This window comes from Passer montanus, unplaced genomic scaffold, assembly GCF_014805655.1.
Source record: "Passer montanus isolate IOZ18808 unplaced genomic scaffold, ASM1480565v1 scaffold31, whole genome shotgun sequence".
Lineage (NCBI taxonomy): Eukaryota > Metazoa > Chordata > Aves > Passeriformes > Passeridae > Passer > Passer montanus.
In genome coordinates this window covers 8,371,057-8,392,693 of record NW_024367819.1, presented here as the reverse complement: position 1 = coordinate 8,392,693, position 21,637 = coordinate 8,371,057, and the positions used below count along the sequence as shown (strand labels likewise).

General features: G+C 39.2%; 1 protein-coding gene across 6 annotated transcripts in view; it reads right to left on the bottom strand.

Moving 5' to 3' along the window:
• The window catches only part of CTNND2 (catenin delta 2), a 646,153-nt gene that overhangs the window by 35,972 nt on the left and 588,544 nt on the right, over positions 1-21,637 (bottom strand). For all 6 annotated transcript variants that reach the window (XM_039714844.1, XM_039714847.1, XM_039714842.1 and 3 more), the window contains one exon: positions 1,698-1,908. In XM_039714844.1, the coding sequence (XP_039570778.1) occupies positions 1,698-1,908 (211 nt within the window). The remainder of the gene's footprint in view (positions 1-1,697; positions 1,909-21,637) is intronic.

The window sequence follows — 21,637 nt, the reverse complement described above, 5'->3', positions numbered from 1 at the left end:
TTACTTTATACAGAAGTGATTTACTGTATTAAAGTGAGCATGTCAGAATTTTCTATCAGTCCAAGAACCAGCAATTTCGATTTTCAAACAATGAATTACCTGTAAGAAACCAAACCAAGCCAGCAGCACACAGTACTGACATTTCTGAAAGCTGAAAAATGGAACTTTTACTTAAGATGGGCATTTGCAGCACTGTGTGTTGACAGGTTTTCTTGTTCTAGAACTGTGTAACCTGTAAAAATAACAATACGGGACTGCAGGTCAAAGTACTTGAGAGGAAGGATACATATCATGACTTGGAAGAGCATTTTGGAATTACTCTGCTCTAGATTAATTAGAAATAGATGTCTTTCACAGTTATGACGTATATTCAGACAGGGAATTATGCCCTTGGATCCTCCTAAAACTGCCCATGATACTTCGAAATTTCCAGACTCAACAGGTATTAGTATTCTTTACCAGATAATGAACAGGTAGACAAATGCATTATTCTGAGGAAATACACGTTCAACTTAAGAGAAATGATATGAACCTGCTTGCAATGTCAGTACATTTGATCTAGAAAATATAAATAAAAAATTTAGGTAATTTCAATAACTATAAATTGCAAATATAAATAAATTGGCAGAGCATAGGAAGCACCCACAGCTGGAATCACATGCTTGGTCACACTACTTTTTACCTTTTACAATCTGAATGCAAGAATGTTTCAATAATGAATTTGGTATGAAAGGAAAAGGGTGACAATAGAGGAAAAGAAATGTGATTAAATTATACTGGCAATGCTCCGATCACATAGGCGAGCATAAGTTCTCATACCAAATGTAGGGTGCATAAATCTTTCCTTCAGGTTGTGGCCTGGCTTTGTGGGGCTCTTTAAGAGCTCTGATGTTGCAGTAGGCTGTGTGATGACAGCTCCGTGTAGGTGGACTGATGGGTTTTGTACACTACAGTGAAGGCTTTTTGTTTTCAAACTGCCATAGTCCCATTGCACTATACTTCATCAGGCTGACAAATATGAGAACCAGGCTATCTGTTTTAGGCAAAAGAAGGATAAAGAGTGAACTCTTCATGAAGAGTGTGTACATAGCCAAACAGACAAGATGAAACCATAGCTGTTCTGAAAATGTCACAGTTGTGTGCAAGACATTTTTTTGCCTCACAAAGCAGCCTAAAGGCTCTCTCAGAAGCAACCAGTCAGAAAATCCATGGATCTACTACTAAGCTGGTGGCAGGGAAAAGGGTGCTGTGAAGAGGGACAGTGACTTTACATTCTTCACTCCTAGATCAAGAGAAGTAGTACCAGAACTGTGGTGAGGTCCTTCCTTTCAAAGGACCTCTCCACCTGCATGTCACGCCTTGTGCAGAATGCAATCCAACCACTCTGATCCCTAATGTTTATTGGGATCTTCTGCAATTGCTTAGAGGTAGGGGTTACTGCAGATAATTACTCTTCCTTAAAATGCACACGGAGTGCACTCCCTGCACTGTGGATGGCACATCAAAAATAAACCAAAGCAGAGTGAGACTTTTGGTATTGGCATTGTCTGTTTCTTGTCACCCTTCACACTGGGCATGTGATTTCTGTGGAAACGGAAGGATTCAATTCGCAATTGCACAGAGAAGGCAAACACATTCAGGACTAGTAATAACTACTGGAGAGGTTAAAAAGGTGCAAGGTGATTTGCAAAACATACTTGTCTCCTTTACTCTTAGATATGCCAACCAGTTTCTCAATGCCGCCTGCGTCTCGTAAGGCCTTGGCATTCTCCATGTTTTTAGTGATGACTTCATGCAGAGTGCAGCAAATGGCAGTAACGGTGTCATCAGACATGGCCTTGCTCGCTGAGCTGTTGCTGTTGTTAGCGCCTGGCAGTCGGTGGACCAGATCCCTCATGGCATACTTGCCTTTGTTGAAAGAAAACGAAGGGAGAATTCAGAAGATACAGCAATAAAGGGTGACGGAGAAGTACAGGGAAAACACGCAAGGCTAATAGCACCATTTGCATCATTGCAGGTAATTTAATTGGATATTGATATCAATTTGGAGCAAGCCATATTTACATGATTGCATGTTCAAGCATTTGACACATTATGGACCCTGTTAATACTTCCACACTGCATCAGTCAGAGACTTCCGATATGGCCACATCACACCCGTAAAACAAGGGAACTGTGATGGGAAAGGACAAGTATAGGCACAAAGATAACCTGAATATCACAATTCACAGAACTTGGCAAGTCCTCATCTCCCACCAAACAACTCACAGCCTGTTACCATAAATTGAACGCGCATCAGTTGTTAAAACCACAGCAGTGAACGCAAACCAAATGATGTTATTTGTGAGAAGATCTTCTCTGAAGACTTCTTCCCTGTACAAGGTTAATTCTGCTTGACATGAAGCAATTTAAATGAGTTTAGTAGTGCTTCTTGGACTGTATTGCTCAACAGGATGCCTCCTTTTTCACACATCTTTAGTTGTATGCATGGTACTGACCACAAAAAGAACCTTTCTGACATCTCTTCCAATCTGGCATTCTGCAAGGATTTACTGAATAAAACACTAACCTCCAGAACTTAAAAATCTCCTAAAATTAAAGGATTTTTTAAAATGGTCACATCATTTAAATAAAAAGAAATTCTGTATATTATGTTTCAGCTTGATTCTTTTTCAATCTGATTCTAAGATTATTGTAATTTTTTCATGCTTAAATAAACAGATTTCTTTTTCAAAATTGCACCTATAAGTCATGCATTGCTTGTAAAAATAATAAAAAAGCAGCTTCTGAGAATATATATATGGCAGATTAGCACCAGCACAGATGCACAAGAAGCCTCACATCAGTTCTAGAGGATTGCTGTTATGGTCAATGGCTGCTCAACCCTTCAGTGTGATAAAGAGAAGATCAGAGAAGGTGAAGGCCTGATGGAGTTATTACTGAGGTCAGTGAAACAACTCTGAATCACCTTCAGTGCAGATGTGCTAGGAATTTGCATCTAGCAATCACCATAAGTGTATTATGCAGGATGAAAAGGACAGGAAAATTGGGAAATATAAACATAATTAGTAATCTAATCTACATTATATTTTGTGAATGATCAGGTATGATTATTGTATATAATATGGTAATTTAATCAGATTTTTTTGATAACTTAAAAATGTTTACGCACAGTGTTTATGCATACTTATTAAAAATCTTATTTCTGAATTCATAAATTCAGTTGTTTGTATCCATATCTGAAAGCAGAGGCAAGAGGAAAATCACATCTTTTAACTAGCAGACTTTGAATAATTTTTATTTCTCACAGTTTTGCCTGATGTGGTGGAACTACAGTCAGTCATTTGAACAGAATATTCATAATACAGATAAAAACTTAAATCTCTGTACTGAACTGTTAAAGATTGTCAAATAGATTTTGTGGTAATGTGAAGTGTTAGAAAATATTCTATATTATGTGAAGACATTCCCGATTACAAAAAGCATTCAACTGTGTACAAAATGTGTACAGTAGGATTTGAATCATTCCAGTATGCTACAATGCAAATACAAATCCTGTCCTCAAACATTTTTATTTCTTTGAACTTAATATTTAATTTACTTGCACTGTAACGATTTTAAGCAATATTATTAATATAAGATGTAGAACAGTTGTTAGCACCTTTCTCTTCCAGAAAAGATTTGTTTGAGCAAACTGAAAATCTTTTTCCCCACACATTAATGAAACACTGTTGCAGAAAAGTCTGAAATGCTATTTTCACCTGCATCTGTCTGTTCTGTGCAACATGAACACATTAATAGCTATATATCACTTACAGTGAGTACTTCAGTTTGCAACACATATCAAATTAAGCTGGTGTTTCAAAAAATAAACCATGATTTGATGTAGTTTTTACTCCTCTAGTGCAGTGTCTGCCACTGGCTGGAAGTAAGTATAAGTAGATAAATCAGATCAGTGAGACTTTCTGCTTTACTCTGTGCACACATCCAGAACAGACCAATATTCCTTTTTCTTTTTGGACCTCACTTAAATTGCAACAGAGCATCTCAGCACCTCAGTCCTCTGGTGTTATCAGTTCATGATGATAATTTTATCAGCAGCCAAAGATTACCTCCCAGAACACTGGGTGTAAGGAAATCTGGATGGCTGCCCCAAGCAGATTTCTTTCCTGGAGCTGGTCTGGTATTCCAGGCAGTAGTATTCACACCAGTACACATGCCTAGACACACAAAATGCTTCTTACAATAAATAAAGGCTTTGGAGCTATCAGGGAAAGCTCAGTCGGAAAACTAAAACAGACACAATCAAGCAGGTTATAAGCATTCTGGAAATGCCAATGCTCAGCAGTTCTAACATTTCTGCTGTGCACACCCTTCAGTAAGGCATAAGATGATCAAGTCAGTATTAAATACTTCAAAACAACAAAACAGGCTTTTTATACATAATGTGTAACAATGGGATAGTACAGCATTCCTTATTCTGAGCAGTTGTAATTCCAGCCAACATTACCATTCAATTCTTCATCAGAAGCATATTTCAAGTAAAATATATTCCGAGTGGGATTGGCAGGGTTTTTAAATTGCTTTCCCCTTCTTTCTCCCCCAAGAATTGCATCAAATTTAGCCTTTGGATAGCAAGTACCAGAAGACTCACATTTTGTAGATGTAAAATCCAGTCACTGTATTTCATGTGTGGCAGCTGTGCAAGCTGTTGTCCAGTTTGGAGACCTCCCTACCAGAACCTGTAATGTCAATGCCAGTCCCCCCTGCCAGAAGCTGCCTGTTGGGGATACAGGCCTCCCTCTCCCTGCCCTGTCCCCAGGAGGCAGCAAAAGGCAGAACTGCTGCTTCCAACAAAGCTGCTCACCCATGTAGGTAAAGCCACTGACCACAATCCAACAGACATCATGGTCATTTTGATCATCATCAAAATGTCCTTGCAGATGTTCACCAAACACAGATGGCACACCAGCTGGAAGAAGAAGCTGAGCTACAGAGCTGATCCAAGTCACTGTTTACGTGGGTCTTAAAACCTATTAATGAGTGTAACTGATAGCACATTTTCTGAGGTTGAAGTACTTCAAACACTGTGTTAGCTATGTGAAAATTTATTGAAAAAGCAGGGAATTTGCTTTAATATAGAATTTAGCCATGGAAGTTGAAAGTCAAGTATATATAAAGTATCTTCTTTATACTGCAAGATGATTTCCTAAAACTATACATATAGTTAGTTAATAAATCACTGTAGGACATTCACAAAAAAACCCCAAACCCATTAGTTATTGGTTAACTTCACTTATCTCAGTTACACTCCTGCTTTACTACAGACACGAAGAAGAGTCATGTTTTCCAGCAGGAGCTATAGAAGAAACCTTGCTCTACAGTGGTGTGAATGTGAAGTCCTCCCACAGGTACTGTTGCACCAGCCCAACACAACTGAGATCCTTGACTTCTCACTGGTGTGTGTTACATTCCACACTTAGAATTTTGTTTGTCCGTGTTAAGAGCCTCTCCTGAAAGCAGACTGAAATGTGCAATGGAAACCAGTGTTGGAATGTCAGCAAAATGTTATCTAGCACTGCTATTATCTAGCACCACTAGCAGGAGAGCTGGGCAATTCAACTGGTAATACAAGAAGCCTCCCTGAATGGAAGAAGTGAGAACTGGTGAGGATGTTGGTGAGGATGTTGGAAGAGAGGCGGATGTGTGTGAGGATTATATTAAAAATAAACAGCCTTGTTAATTTTCATTAAGGTCCACGCAGAATTACTTTCATCTACAAACAAATTGATTTTTTAAATTTATTTTTTGTATTTGAACAACATTACACATTGTAAGAGCCAAAACTGATTTGAAGCTTTTAAAGAGGATTTACATAATATGATTAAACACAGCCAACAGCTTGACAAGTAAAAAAGAAAACATATTTATTTGTCCAATTTTACTCTTAAAGGAAGGAAGATATAAAATAGACATAACAGGAAAGGGGTTATCTTGTGGGTGCTTGGAAGAACATTTTTCTGATACTATACATTTAAAAGTTATTTTTCTAAGATAAGACATCCATCATTTTCATATTAAGAAGGTGATTCATCTAATGCTATGCACTGAGTCTTTGACTGTAAGAGGATAGCATCTGCTTATTATTTCAACAATGAAGATTTAATGTCTTTTCCTTTGCATGATAAAAGCCTCAGCACCTTAATACCTGCCTCCATTGCTTAATTCAGGAAAATTTTCATATCAGAGGATGAAATAACTGTCCTAAGAATGATTCTGCCTTCAGAGCCAAACAGCACAGCAAACAATTCTTCTGGTAGATTAAACCAGAGCAAAATCATCACAGATAAGGTTCTACTTGTGGAAATACTTCCCTACTATTGCCTTGAGACAAATTCGCTGCTGTTGTAAGATTGTTGAAACCACTTCCATTTTCACTGATCTCTGAATAATGCCTTTGACACATTGGCAAATTTATTAAATAGTTGTGACATGGTTCCTACTTTGAGGGTACAAGATTAGGAAAATTGACCTATTAAAGAAACAAGACACCCCAAACAGATATTAATTCTGAAAAAGACCCCTGTCTAGAAATATATATTTTTCTATAAAAATAATTGTTCACTATTCCCCCCCTCCAAAGATACCTATTAATTCATATAATGTAGCTAGGTAATATAAAAATGGTGAAATGCCACCATACTTTGTTGTAAAAATGCAGATATGCTATTCCAGAACTACTGGTGCCTGTATGCCAGAATGTATCTGAACTTTCTTCTCTTTGTGCTAACATGTGCACTCTACTTAGACTTACGTGGTTTTGGGCACTTTCACCACCCCTGTGTTTTTATTACTACTCAACTTCAGTGTTTCACAGACTTATGGAAAGAATATGACTGGGAGAGCTTTTATGATTACTTTCAATCATTACTTAAGAAATGCGCCAAAACTGTCTACTTAATTTTTATGGAACAGATTTTGGTCTTAAGTCAGTTTATTATTCAACTGGTAGCCTAATAAATTAGAGTGTATTCATCACGACAGCAGTGGCAGAAACACAGCTATATTTGATGATTCATTCCTACACCACGCTTTCCCTGTCAGATACCACTGTTCTAAGCTGCAATATATTACCACTACTGGCACCTGTAACCCGTCAGAGTCCAGCTGTTGGTGTTCCAGAGGAGCTCTGTGCTTACTCTGAACACTGGAAGTTTTCTAGTACATGCTGAGGTGCAAGAGAGAGTGTAAGAACCCATAAAAAAGAGTGATTATGCTTACTGCGATATGTAGCAGACTCTGGACTTGCACAATACAAGTTATAGTGTAGGCATCAGAACAGTCAACCTCATGACATTTCAGAGGGTAAAGGTGTGTTAGTTTGCATAAGGAGATTTTCTATCACCAGTGAAAGACTCAAGGGAGAAAACCACGCTGAATTTCAAAGACAAAATAGGCTAAGAGATAAGAAATGCTGTCATGCTGGGTCTTAGAGCCAGGCATGTGTTTTTTTGTGGGGCAAGAGTTGGAAGCAAGCCCAAAAAGATGAAGCAGGGTAATGCTAGAGCTGCTGAGCCAGGAGTAAAGGCAGCAGATGGAAGGAGACACAAACCCATATCTTTGAAAGCAAAAAAGACTGCAGTACTGAGGTTGAGAGACACTTGACCCACTGAGTAAATGATTACTCCTCAGACTTTGGGGAGCAGCAGGAAAGGTGAGTGAAGAGTAAGAAAAAATCCACCTTATGAGGCAACGTTAGTTTATAAAGGTTTGTAACCTTTTGAAAGAAGGTTTATAAAAGAAGACAGAGCAGCACAACCTGAAATAAGGGTCATCAGCCAGCACAGAGTTTAGTGCCCTCTTGCTCACCACTAAATGACATGACTGTCTCCAGACAGGCCTTCCACTGCAACCACCGAGCCAGTGACTTTGCTCTCCACGTGACTCCGTAAGACAGAGTCTGTAGCAGTGCCTGCTGCAGGGTGCCTTGCATGTGAGGGACTTCAAGTGCCACAGTTTGCATACAGCAATGCTCTCTTCCCTCTCCCTGGGGCCCCTCATTTGACATGACTTCAGCTGTGGACAGAGCAGGTTTATGATACTCCAAGGCAGGGTCTACTGTCAACCCCCCAGGGCCTGGCCTGTGCTGGCTCATGGTCTGTGATGCTGCTCATCACAACACATCTGTTTCTTATTCCTAAGACCACTGTGCATGAATTATTACTGGAGGAAGAAAGTGGAAAACCCTGGAGCAGTAGGACAGAAAAGCATGCCCCAAATAGCGTAAGCCCCACCACTTCTAGCAAGTGTCAGAGAATGAATAATTCTGGATCACTTTGGGATAGAAGTGTAAAAAAAAAAAAAAGAAAAAATCCAACAATTTTCAGGTAAATAGGGGGAAATTTATGTGTCCAAATAGATGGGGGCAATGTGGTTTCAAATGCCCTTGGATACTTGAGATACCTGCATGGTTAGTAGACCTGTGGAAGACACACAGGCTTCTGGAAAAGCAGATGTAAACAAAATTGGATATCCCTTGGTCCTTAAAGTTTAATGCTTATCTCTAGGCACCTAGATATCATTCTTAATGTTTGGCCAAAAATGTTGATTAGGTACTCAGGTCCTTTTACTTATGTTAGTGACATGCACAAATATTTGTAACCTCTGGCACTTCAAAACAGATACACATTGCACTACATAATGGGAATTGACTATAGTACTGCAATTATCTCTATCCAAAAGAACTATCACTTCAGCTCAATAATTTATAAGGGAAAGAGTGATGAGTTAACTTAAACTGGTTTTAGTAAGCAGCTTAAGACTTATGGGCTGAAAACCACTGTTTTAGCTGTTTTCCATTAAGAATAACTTGCCAGTTAAGTTGGGATGATGAGTACTTTGAGCTAGAGAATGATACCAGACATAATTTCCTTGCAGTTTTTTTTAAATTTAAATTTTAAGAGTTTGTAGAGATAAATTACTTTTTGAGAATAAAGAAAGAATAAAATCCATTACACGCACATGCCCTCCTGTGCCCCCAAGGATCCAGGTGCACTTTGCAGATGGCTGCTGAGACTGAACAAAGAACCAGGTGGAGGTCTCAGATTCCCTCTTCACTTCAGATAAATGATATACACTTTCAGTTTTTCACTTTTCTTTTTTTTTTTCTCTGATGACAGGCAGCAAGATTTTCAGACATAAGATTGTTATTTGGTATGGACCACAACAAAGAGGAACTGTATCTTCCCAGATGTATTATATGTGATGTGTCAGTCATTGGTTTTCTTTTAAAAAATCTTTTTTATCAAGAATAAATTCAGCCATCAGCAGTGTAGCATATAAAGCCCTACAGGGAGCAGGAATAGTAATCTTTTACAGTTTTAGGGAAGAAACCCTCAAACTACCACAGAGTGATGAAAGCATGTAGAACACCAATAACTGCGTGGCAATGTCAGTTGAGATTTGCTTGTAAAAGAATCAAATATCTAAAAGGGTAACCAATATAGAAGCTTTTATCTTTTCAAAAAGATTAAAGATCTTGGTTCTATACTTTGCAAAATGTATGAGAACAAGCAATGACAAAGGGCACATCCATAACAAGGATGAAGGAGCAGCATGTATAGAAACTATTAGCACTGCAGAAAGACAAAAGGAAGCATTTTGGTATTTTGCACCTGAACATGCCATGGGAAATCACAACTGGGTGCAATGCAATCACTGCTTTTCAGCAATATGCATTCTCAGACCCTTCACAGATTTTCTTTCCTGTAAGAGCATTTTAACCCAGTTACTCTCCTCCTTCAGCCTCTCTGATGCTTCTCTTTCTGCTTCCAGAAACATAACTTTTCAATTTCCTATGTTTCCTGCCTCCCTCTGGCTGATTACTTTTCTTATGTCCAACTCATCTTCTCAGGGCTACCCCCTCTCCCCTCTACTACATGACTAATAATTTTTCTTCCTTGAGCTGCATCCCCTGAAACCTTTGGGTTTTAACTGTGAAGTTTTCATCATCCTTTGCCACGTCTTGTAAATCTCTGCATCTGACTTGTTTGCCAAGCTTTTCCAATCTCTCCTCATTTTGGTTTAAACACCTACACTTGGATGGTCAGCTAGATGCTGCTTTTGTCACACCCCTGCATTCCCAGTCCCATGCCTACCCACCCCAGACTCATGTTTTTTAATGTTCTGAACTAAAAGACATTTTATCTAGTTTGCAAGCACAGATTTTAGACTCAAAAGTACCAGAGTGTTTAAACGCTATTGCTCTTGTACTACTCTTGTTGCCTCTCCTGTGTATCTCAATTCCACAGGCAGCTGTGGAATCTGCTGTCACTTCTAATACTGATTTTACTCCTTTCTCAATGGCACTCCATATTCTGGTTGTCTCTCACACAGTGAGACTAGAGATATTCAGACTTTACACCTGCTGATTCATGTTCTAACATGTGCTTTAAAGGCTAGATGCATGTCTGCACTTTGCATGCAGAAGCACTTCAGCTGGCTCTGTCAGAGGTAATGCCAAAGGTAGAGCATTGCATTGAGACCCTGCTGAACATCTCTGCCTCTTCCATCTTTGCTGCTGTCCTTTTGGCAGTTTTCATGGGATGGATGCTGCCTGCCATGTGGATTTCTGAGAAACCAGATGTCCTTCAGGGGTGTATACGTTTGCAGCAAAACAGTCAGAAGACTAATACTGAAATGGATTTATGTGTACCATGGCCAAATGGATTTTCTGTTTCATAACAACACCTCTCACCCAGCACAGTGGATGTCTTCTGCTTTGAATGGTCATCCATGTATCAGCAATCCTCCCTCTCTCATGCTGGAGAAGCGAAGCAACCATCAAACACAACCAAACTCAAGGGTGTGCTCTCTGACTTGCAATCTGGTTTATGAAGATGAATTTGGGAAGAGTTGCAAGCATTAATTTGTTGACTGTCTCACCCATGCTGGGACTATAAAAATGAGTCAGTTCAAGTTCAGCTTGACGTGCCTAATTATCTGCTGACCTGATATGCCAAACAACTGCTGGGTCCACAGAAGGAGAAAAATCTCCACTAATAAGATTCTATTTGTCACCCTCAGAAGTGAAGAAAGCAGCATTTTTTAAGGCAATCAGAGGTATTGCTACTGTTCTGCTGCTTCTGCTCTCTTGGCCAGAAAAAAGGATTTGAATGGTGGCTTTGGCTGTCTCCCTTGCAGACTTAGCTCTGGAGGGTTGTCTGAGAACAAAAATGACAACCTCAGGCTTAATTGTTGTTGTATCCAAGGAATTTATTTTTGCATGTTTGGGTTTTCTATCCAGAATGGATGGAGTCCATGTGTGCAATAACTCAAATAATTTCCTTTCTAATTAATTTTGATTGCATTTCCTGCCAGGTATACAAACTAGAAAATGCATGGAAAGGAGTTGTGAGCCTACCTATTGATTTAAATAGTGCAAATATATCCAATTAACCAGCCCCTTTACACGCCAACAGATCTATTTCTTGTTTAGACTGCACTGTCACCCTTCCTTTCATCTTTCCACTAGCCCAAGGTAAAAAAGATTCTGCAAGGGAAGTGATTCCTCAGTTTAATTGCTGCAGGCTAAATTTTCTGATTACTGGAGCTGGTTTTAGTCCCTTGCTATGCTCTTCCCTGCTCCCTGCAGAGAACAGAGCTTTTGGAAGGCTGAAATTTTTTAACAATATAGTCGTTTAATTAATGTTATGATTAATCAGTGGTGCTAAAATGCTTTGAAGAGGAAAAGTACTATGTGAGTGTTGAGTAGAATTTTAGTTTTATCTGCATTATTTTGTGAGATAGGATAATATTTTGTTAATAGTCTGATTCAAGAGACTTCAAATTAGGGCATAATGAAGAAATAAAAATGCTATCTATTTTTGGAAAAGTAAGTTTAGGCTTCCAGATCTATAGCCTGATCCAACACCCACTGAAATTAATGAGCCTGTCTACCAATGTTAAAAGGTATAAAATCAGATGCAGAAAAAACCAGCTTTTCTTTTCCACTTTGGTTTTTATTTTGTGTCCAAAACAGAGCAAGATTCTGACAAGGGTAGTCAGGGGAAATTGCAACTAGACATTATCTTGTTTTAAGTGTCCATGAAGGAATTGCAATTTATTTGCTATTCTCTTCTGCTTCTTTACTTGTGCTAGAGTTTTGCCTGAAACTCAAGAAGAAATTTGTCCCCATGGTATGGTCTGAAAGACTGATTGTTTTTGCATGCTTTTATATACAACACCATGGTGAAAACATGAAGATTCTTTTCTTTCATATTAAGAGAAATAAAATAGATCCTCATGATTATTAAAGGTTATTAAAGGTTAACTATAAAGCATAGATGTAAATGTATTAGCTCAATAAATAAAAATCTTGGTAAAGTGGTAGTGTCTTTTGAAAACAACACTTCCAACAAATATCAAAACCACTTCAAGTCATACTGCAATGTTCATCTATTCTCTAATTACTTCAGTGTTCAAATGTTTCTTAAGTCATCACCATGAAAAAGCTACATTGAATAGTTAAGATAATTAATCTGTGCATAATGGCATAACAAGAGTGAGGATCAGCATTTCACATTGCTTTATTGTGCATCATAAAACAATTTACATTTCAGTTACAAAATACTGGTTAGTTTCTAAGGCTCCATGAAATCACACACTAACTTGACAGATTTCAGCAGTTGGGAGAAGGACATAAGGGAAAAGAACAAGAACAAGTAAAAGAACAGCATGAGAAAAAGTGATGGGTGTTTAAAAATTATTTTTTAAAACTTTAAAGACAATCCACGAATGGGTAAGAATATAATACAGTATTTGATTTTTAATCTTGCAATTTGCAATTGTTAGCAAAAGTTTCATGGAAACAGTGTTCATCTGTTGAACTACTAATGTATCACTATAAATAAACCAGACCATCCAAAGGTCTGCTGTGGTAATGAAGCTTTAAGTACATTTATTAGAAACAGGGCCTCTCACATTAGTTATGTAGAAAGTGGACATGTAGTTGGTTCTACAGGTATTTTTTAGAGGTCAATTAATTTTGCAAATATTACTAATGTTCTGACTCAGTTAAATTCCTGTTCCCTACAGTGTTTTGTCTTAGCAACACAGCACTGGAAAAGTGCAAACTATACTGTAGTTCTATATTTTAAATCACTTAAAGCTACCGCAACATAAGACCTGGATACAGTAAGTATGTGAGAAGGATATGTATGATGCAGAGACAGAGTAGGTTCTATGTTCTCATAGGAAGGGCAAAAATGCATTTAATAACCTTCTTTAGCAAACGAGTAGTATATTATTGTTTTGACTACAACAATACTAGTTCTTACATTTTTCATAAAAAGGTTTCCCAGCTCTTCTAAACCATACAGCTCATTATTAGTTGTGTTTAAAGAAATTGTGTCAAATTAATCCTACTCCCAAATGATCCAGCAGAGTACAGATCTACTGGAGCACAGTTCTGTTTGTGCTTCCTCAGGAGGTGGGAGTCAAACAGTTCATAACGTGACTTGGTTTTGGGTTGTGCTGCTGCTGATCCTTTCAAAGTAACAGCTCCAGGCATCACCTTCAGGCTAGGAGCCAATCAAGTCTTCTCTCTAGTGGCCCTCAAAGAAACCTTGCCTCCAGACACTCATTTGAGGTTGCTCAGTGTCATTAAACTGTTTCTTTTTCAACCCAAGCCACAGCTGCTCACCCACCACTAGTAACACATGGCAGAGTATTCTCAGGACTGTGCACCTACTCAGTTTCCTTCTCTTACCTCCATGGAGATGCAGTTGGTCCCATGGCAAGAGTCAGAGAGTTCCATATGTTAAACCTGTTATGCTGGACTTCATCTCCTTCTTAGAGATAGGCTGGACAGAAGAGACCAGTTTAAGGCAAAGCCCAAAACCTCCTAGATCCTTCAAGTTCACTGACTTCTGCAACATTGGCTGACCTCAGTCACTTCCAAAGAGAGGGGGAGAATTGGGCAAATACTGCATAAGTTTTCTTCCCCTCCAGATTTATGGAAAAGACAAATTTGGCAGATAGCAGCTAGCTCCCAGGCTCCAGTGCCTTACTCTAAATGATCAGAGTGCTCTGAAAGACTAGGGAGGAGTCAGAGTGAAAATTTTACATGTACTCAGCAGCCTTGCTACTTCCCTGAGATGTGGCAGAATATAAACTACACTGTGCATTGCAGGGGAGGGATGGGAGATCAGGCTTGGAGTGCTGGAAAAGATTTGACATAACAGCAACAGAAAAACAAGAAATGCTCTCAGCTAAATGAAACAGGTAACAGGTCAGATACAATGCTGACCTCCTAATCACAGGAGATTCAGAGGACAATATTACCAAAGGTAAAATATTTTTTGATAGACTGCTCCTCTGAAAACCATAAATCTGCAGAATGCCATGTTCCCTTTGTGAGAGCAACCTTTGTTGTCAGTGTCACCTTGAAAAACTTTACGCACATATATGACTTTGCATATTCTCATGCTAATAGAAGCATTTTCCTCTAATTAAAATTAGCACTGATGATTTGCTAAAATAATCCTGAGTTATGAAATCCAAATAATATATAAAACATATTAAGAGCACCCTGAGTAGCACACAATCTAAGCGATCCTGTAACTTTTCTCCTGAGAGGATTAAGTAATGAGACCATTTATTTTTCTCATATTGCACATTAGATCCACCAAACAGCAGGTGAACTCTGAACACCACCATGGCACATTCTTTTGGTACACAGAGCCTATGCTGCAAAATCTGTAAATTTGGACTAGGAGCATTTTTATCTTTCTTAAGGTTGCAGAGAACTCAGAAGAAAACGTTACAGCCTGTACCTTGAATAAAATACAAGAACAGCCATAAAACAGCAGGGTCACTCACTGATTAATTAATTGACTAAGCTATGTTAGAAAGATTAGCCCATCTCTGTATTCCCCAAAGGACTAAGTGTGTAAAACTGAAATGCAACCACGAATGAAAGAGGCCTCTAGCATAGTCATGCTTGATTGTGGACCTTGATACTTCTAGCAAAAAATTAAATAAAAATTTATGCAGATAATTTCCTTATAAATTATAGAACAGCTGAGGTTGCCAGGGTTCTCTAGAGATAACCTAATTTAACCCCTCTCTTCAATGTAGGTTCAGCTCAGTGTTCTCTTATACTCAGCTGGAATTTCCTGTATTTCAGTTTATACTCATGAACTCTTGTCCTGACACTGGGCACCACCAAGCAGAGTCTGGCTCTGTCCTCTTTTCACCTGCCCATCAGGCATTGAAACAATGTGTAAGATCTCACTGAGCCTCCTCTTCTCTGGGCTGAACAGTCTTTGCTCCTTGAGTCTCTCCTCACAGGAGAGATGCTCCAGGTCCATAATTATTCTTAGGGCTCTTTACTGAACTTGCTCTAGTATACAAGCAGAGTCTGGCTCTGTCCTCTTTTCACCTGCCCATCAGGCATTGAAACAATGTGTAAGATCTCACTGAGCCTCCTCTTCTCTGGGCTGAACAGTCTTTGCTCCTTGAGTCTCTCCTCACAGGAGAGATGCTCCAGGTCCATAATTATTCATTCTTAGGGCTCTTTACTGAACTTGTTCTAGTATGTCTGTGTCTCTCCTGCACTGGTGAGCCCCAGAACTGGACCGGGTGCTCTATGTGTGGCATCACCAGTGCTGAGTTGAGTAGCATGATCTCCTTCAGCGACCTGCTGCTAACACTCCTGACAGCCCAGGAGGCTGCTGGCCCACTTTGCTGCTGGGGCATGCTGCCGACTCCAGGATTTTTTTAGATTTGTCTTGACAATGAAAGTGATGGCAAAGTAGTGGGTACAGCAAGTGCAAGAGCAGCACACTGTTTAAACCCTTACCCAACTCTGGCCATTAACACAAAGCCCATGTAACCTGATCCCTAAACCTTCAACTTCACTAACCCTTCACTAAACCCTAATGCCAAGGTCTATTGCAAAGGCCAAAAACTAAACCTGAAACCCTTTATCTTATCCCTACCCCAAATCCTTGTTCTGATGGCAGCCCTAACCTGCCATCCCTAACCCTAATCCTAGTCTTCACTGTGACCCCCACCTCCAACTTACACCCCAACTCCTTACCAAAAACTCCTAATGGAACTCCAAACCCTGACCCAAAGCCCTTCTGTAACGCTAAAGGCTCATCCCTCTCCCCAAAAGGAAGGTTTAACCCCCAGCTCTAGACCTACACAGATTCCCAAAGCCTAAGCCCTCCTTCTTGACCCTGCACATTCAGCCCCTCTTCTGACCCCTCTCTCGGGTGCCTGTGCCCAGGACATGGGAGATGGACAGAGGTCAAGGAGGACAGAATGCTTCAGCTGGATCCCTGGGGGTCCTCATGCCTCAGCAGTTCAATGGGCAGGACCTGGAGGCTGGCATGTTTAGTTCAAACAAAGGGTGTGAGAGCTGGGCCAGCAAGGAAGGGTTGTTTTTGTGGCTGTAAGTGAACTTTGGGTGTTAGACCATGCTTGTTAAACCTTTACACTAATTCTGACCACTAACCCCAAGCCTGACTCCTAGCTCCCACTGCTCCCCCACCTCCTACCCCAATCCCAAACTGTAATCCTTGACCCCAGCAGCACAAATGATTTCTGAATCTATAACAAAACCCAAGACCAAGTAAAATGGTAACAGTAGAAAATAAGATGACACAAATGTTTATAATTGTCAAAAAAGAAACCAGTTTTTTTGGCATGGTCCTGCTCTTATAAAGCTGAGCAGCAGCAATGAGGAAAGGCTTCATTTATCACTGTCTCAAGCAAATATTAGTCTTCACTATGTGAGAAAATTCACGATTTTACTCCTGTTAGCCCTGCTTTTCCTGCAGCTCAAGCTGGTTCCCAGCTTGATTTAGCAGAAACACCCAGTTAAATTCCTGCCTATGAATCAAATACGATACAATGCACTAGCAAGTGTCAGTGGTCTTCCCTTTAACAATTACGCTAAATAGTCCATTTAAATGGTACCATTAAGCTAAATGGATCTTAAATATCATAGTGCTACTCCCAAAAAAATCCACTCCGATAAATGAAAGTTTTGTGAAAAAACAGGAGGGAAGAAGAATATCAGTATTGGCATATCTGCTTTTGAGTGAGACATGGTTAACAGCAATATTGTGCAGCTACACATTCATTTAAACATGAGCTCCTTATCTAATATAAACAGCAATACAAAGCACATTTGCAGTCATGTTGTATCAAATATATTGCAGACAAACCATGCTGAAAAGATTCTTTATAGATCATTAATATAAAGCACTCTCTTACCAATTATGAGATATTGATTTTACTCCTGTTAGCCCTGCTTTTCCTGCAGCTCAAGCTGGTTCCCAGCTTGATTTAGCAGAAACACCCAGTTAAAATTCCTGCCTATGAATCAAATACGATACAATGCACTAGCAAGTGTCAGTGGTCTTCCCTTTAACAATTACGCTAAATAGTCCATTTAAATGGTACCATTAAGCTAAATGGATCTTAAATATCACAGTGCTACTCTGAAAAAAAATCCACTCAGATAAATTAAAGTTTTGTGAAAAAACAGGAGGGAAGAAGAATATCAGTATTGGCATATCTGCTTTTGAGTGAGACATGGTTAACAGCAATATTGTGCAGCTACACATTCATTTAAACATGAGCTCCTTATCTAATATAAACAGCAATACAAAGCACATTTGCAGTCATGTTGTATCAAATATATTGCAGACAAACCATGCTGAAAAGATTCTTTATAGATCATTAATATAAAGCACTCTCTTACCAATTATGAGATATTCTATTGGGTAGCTCATAGCTTCCAGATTTATTGACACACATATTCTTATCTTTGAAAATGTCTGAAATATATCCTTAGTACATATTTATTTCAAAAATTAAAAGTAAATATACTGAAGAATATCTTGGAACCTGGCCCACTTTCGAGCTACAAAATACTCTTCTGAAAACAAATTAAAGTAGATAGATCCGTCATTTATGTTCCAGTTCTCTTTATCCTGGAATTACTTCTCCTTACAGAGACAGAGTCTGATAATGCTGTCCTTATAATTCATAGAAGTATTTTACTTTATGCAGATACACATGAAAAAAATGCTTTTATTTATATCAAGTAAATTTAAAAATTACATGTAGAACCAGAATAACTGAGACTGCAAAGGACATCGAGAGTTTGTCTAACCTAACCTCCCTGCCCACAACAAATGTAAAAGCAATGCAATACAAAACCATCATGAGGCAACTGCAGATCAATAGAAAACTGTTAAAAAATACATGTATTATACTTCATATAGTTGACATAGCACAGTAGATGGCACATATAGCCCCTTTCTGCTCTCCTGTCAAAACGATTATTATTCATAGTGGAAGAAACATTTAAATATGATGAATATGTGTCTTCATGTGTGCACATTTGTTTAGTCTCTTCTCCCCTTACAAATTTTAACCACAATTTTAACTACATAAAGATGACAATGGACTGCATTCTTTTTGACATGAATATATTCTGGGATATGAAGGCAGCAAGAGTATGCAAGAAGAAAGATAAACTAATACAGAGGAGAAAATATGTATGGAACTGGTGCAAACAGAATGAAAAAATGTTTGCATGGTGCTACTCAGAACGGGTACTAATGGTTCATCATTGAAATATAAGCATTAATCAAAATACTTCGGTAGAAAATATATGAATTAATTTCTGTAGAGAAACTTTTATCCTGGATCTATGTCCATCCTGTGTGACAGTCTGTTGTATGGATAGAAACAAGGACAGAGGGTGAAAAATATTTTGAGGACTAGTTTAGATTTCAGTTATCTTGATTTTGGAAGATGGAATTAATTAAAGTCAAATGGATAATATTATTACACAGAAGCAGGAGATGATTATCTGCAGAAATACAGAATGAAGAACAATTTACTGAGTAGCAATTCCGGAAGAAAGGATCAGGAAGCCAGAGAAGATCATAAGATAGGCACGGGTTACAAGATGGGTTGCTGTAACAAAGACAGCTATTCAGGAGTATATTAAACAACTGTCCCTGGCAGAACGTGCAGATGATATGTTCCTCTGTGCAGAGCTTATTGAGAAATACCACAACTAGTCTGAATGGCAGACTTCAGGAAACACAATGACCAACCAGAATGAGTCCAAATGAAAGCAACAAGAATAGCTAGGAAGACAGACTGAACTGACTGCCATCTCAGCTTTAACTATGTATTCAGCTACTATGCCCCTTCAACCTCCAAACAAGGAACAATGCTGTGTTCTTTATGGTAATGTACTGCAGGGGCACCATTCTTACTCAGGGTCTTCATGCACAGCACACATGGAAGAGAAGGCTGCTACTGGAGACTGCAGGTCTCCAAGAGATAGCAGAAAAAGCAGACTCCGTGGACATATGGCCCCACTGCATGCTTAGGATGAGGTCCTCATATGATCCACTTAAAGAACTGGAACAAAGAAAATTGCAAGTCAAGTGTCCAAAATGGGAAGAAGGAACTGGTTCATATGGTAAATTTTATTGTTTATCATTTATGCCTGCAAGCTGCTCTTACTGGTCTTGAAATAAAGTGGTTCACCTTATATGTGAGGTCTATATCAGTTTCCCATTTTTTATTCACTGAGCTAATTTCATATTTATAAAGGGTCAGTTAGGATTGAGAAACAGTTTCCTCCAATGAGATAGTCTGGATCCCCAGGAAGGGACTTGTTCTGACGGGTTTTGGGGTCACTGTACATCAGGCACAGCTCCACTCGTTTCAGGAATGTTAATCCATGAGGCTCTGACATTACTGAGGGACTAAGAAGCATTTTACTTTTCTCTTTGACCAAGAGTGGAAGAGTTGTTTTTTGCAGACTTTGAAACAGATTTCTTGATCTAGTCCACCTGGAATATACCCTGTGGCACAAAACTACTACCTCCAGACCCTATGGAGCTGAACACACCACCGTAGCTGTTAAACACACCTCTTGCTGTGGCTGTAACAGTGTGTCTGTGGTCCTCCTTCTCATCCTTGAGTGCTGAAGGGCTTATAGGAACAGCATTAACATTACTGGGTTGATATTCAGGACTGTTGAACCTGTTCACTGAAGGTTTTGTAGCCATTTCACTGTCAAACTTGGGAAGCTGCAATAAGCTGTGTACTTTTGAAACAGCTTAGTGAGAATTGGTTTGGTGAGAACTGGGAAATTTTAATGGTGACTGTGATTTATGTTGAACTTCATTTGTCAAGAGATTGCATTTGGGTTTAGGACTTCTAAATTTGTGCTCAAAGGACCTTGTAGCACTAGGCAAGGTTTTATTGCAAAGCAGTTGTAAGAAGGAGCAAGTGTTTTCTGAATCTGCTAGTTCCTTTAACAGGGCCTTTGTCACGGAAGCTTTTCTGAGGATAAAAAGTGAACCACACCGTGTCCTCTCTAGAGGATCTGAAAATTGCTGGCTTATTCTGAGGTGGAGGTGGGTCAGGCACAGAGTTAACTTCAGAAAGTGGAGGCTTGTAATGTGCTGGGAGAGACAGGACGGGACTATCAATTCACTGGGTGTATGCTGTATTTTGAAAGAGTAGGAGGTGGAAATGCAGCTTGATGGATTGGCTCATAATGCTTTCTACCAATTGATTCAGCATCACTTGGTTTCCCTATAGAATAACTGGTGAATCTCAGCTGATTCTGCAAATGAATTGGTTTAGTGGGCTCAGAATGATGGCTGGCAGGAACCTACACACAGAGCTTATTTTCAAAACTCCTGCAGTCAAAATATGATAGCTGCTTTTGATAATACTCTGCATCTTCTTCAGGATCATAATGGCTTGAAACTTTTGCTTGAAGTCTCTGTGGTTCACACCCCTGTAAACATACTCCTTCAGATAAAATACCCTTTTAGCTTGTGAATGAATGCAATACTTGTTGGTGATAATATGATTTTGCAAAAGGAAGGAACTGCTTAACTTCCTGGTATTTGGAAGAAAGGGAAAAAAAGAAATCCAAGACAAAAACCTAGTTGAAAAATGGCAGATTCACAACATGAATCCCCAGATCCAGGTCTCTGAGTATTTTCCTTACATTTTCTAATTGCACAATTCCTTGGGTATATTTGACCACCATCCTTTTCTTGCTTGCTTTTGTCTGCTCCTTTTCTTTCAGAATCAGGCAAAGCAGAAAGCTGAGACATCCTATCTTCCTCCACGCCTCTTCATAATCCAGGGAATATTCCTTCTCTTTGTTCACAGCCTTCAAGTGACTTGGCTCCTGGGTCAGCTGCTGCCATGGCCAGATGGCCAAGTGCCTACTCTGGCTCACCCACCCTGCAAGAGTTATGCACACACTGATGGGCCAAAACTCAAAAGCATCCTGCTCTTTCCAGGAAGATTATGTGTTAACAGCTCACCTTGGATGCTTTCTCCTGGGTTCCCACTGCAATCTAATCAAGGCTGTACCCCAGGAATGGTTAAAAAGCCCATGCCATCCTAACTTTCAAATTAGAACCACTGCTTCTTGAAGTACTTCCAACAGTTTTGTAATAATGGTATGCTTTTTAGAATTCCTTTTACTGGGTGATGTCTAGACATTTTCCACGCACCAATTGTCTCTCACAATGACAAAGCCACACAAGATTATTCACTCACAGTT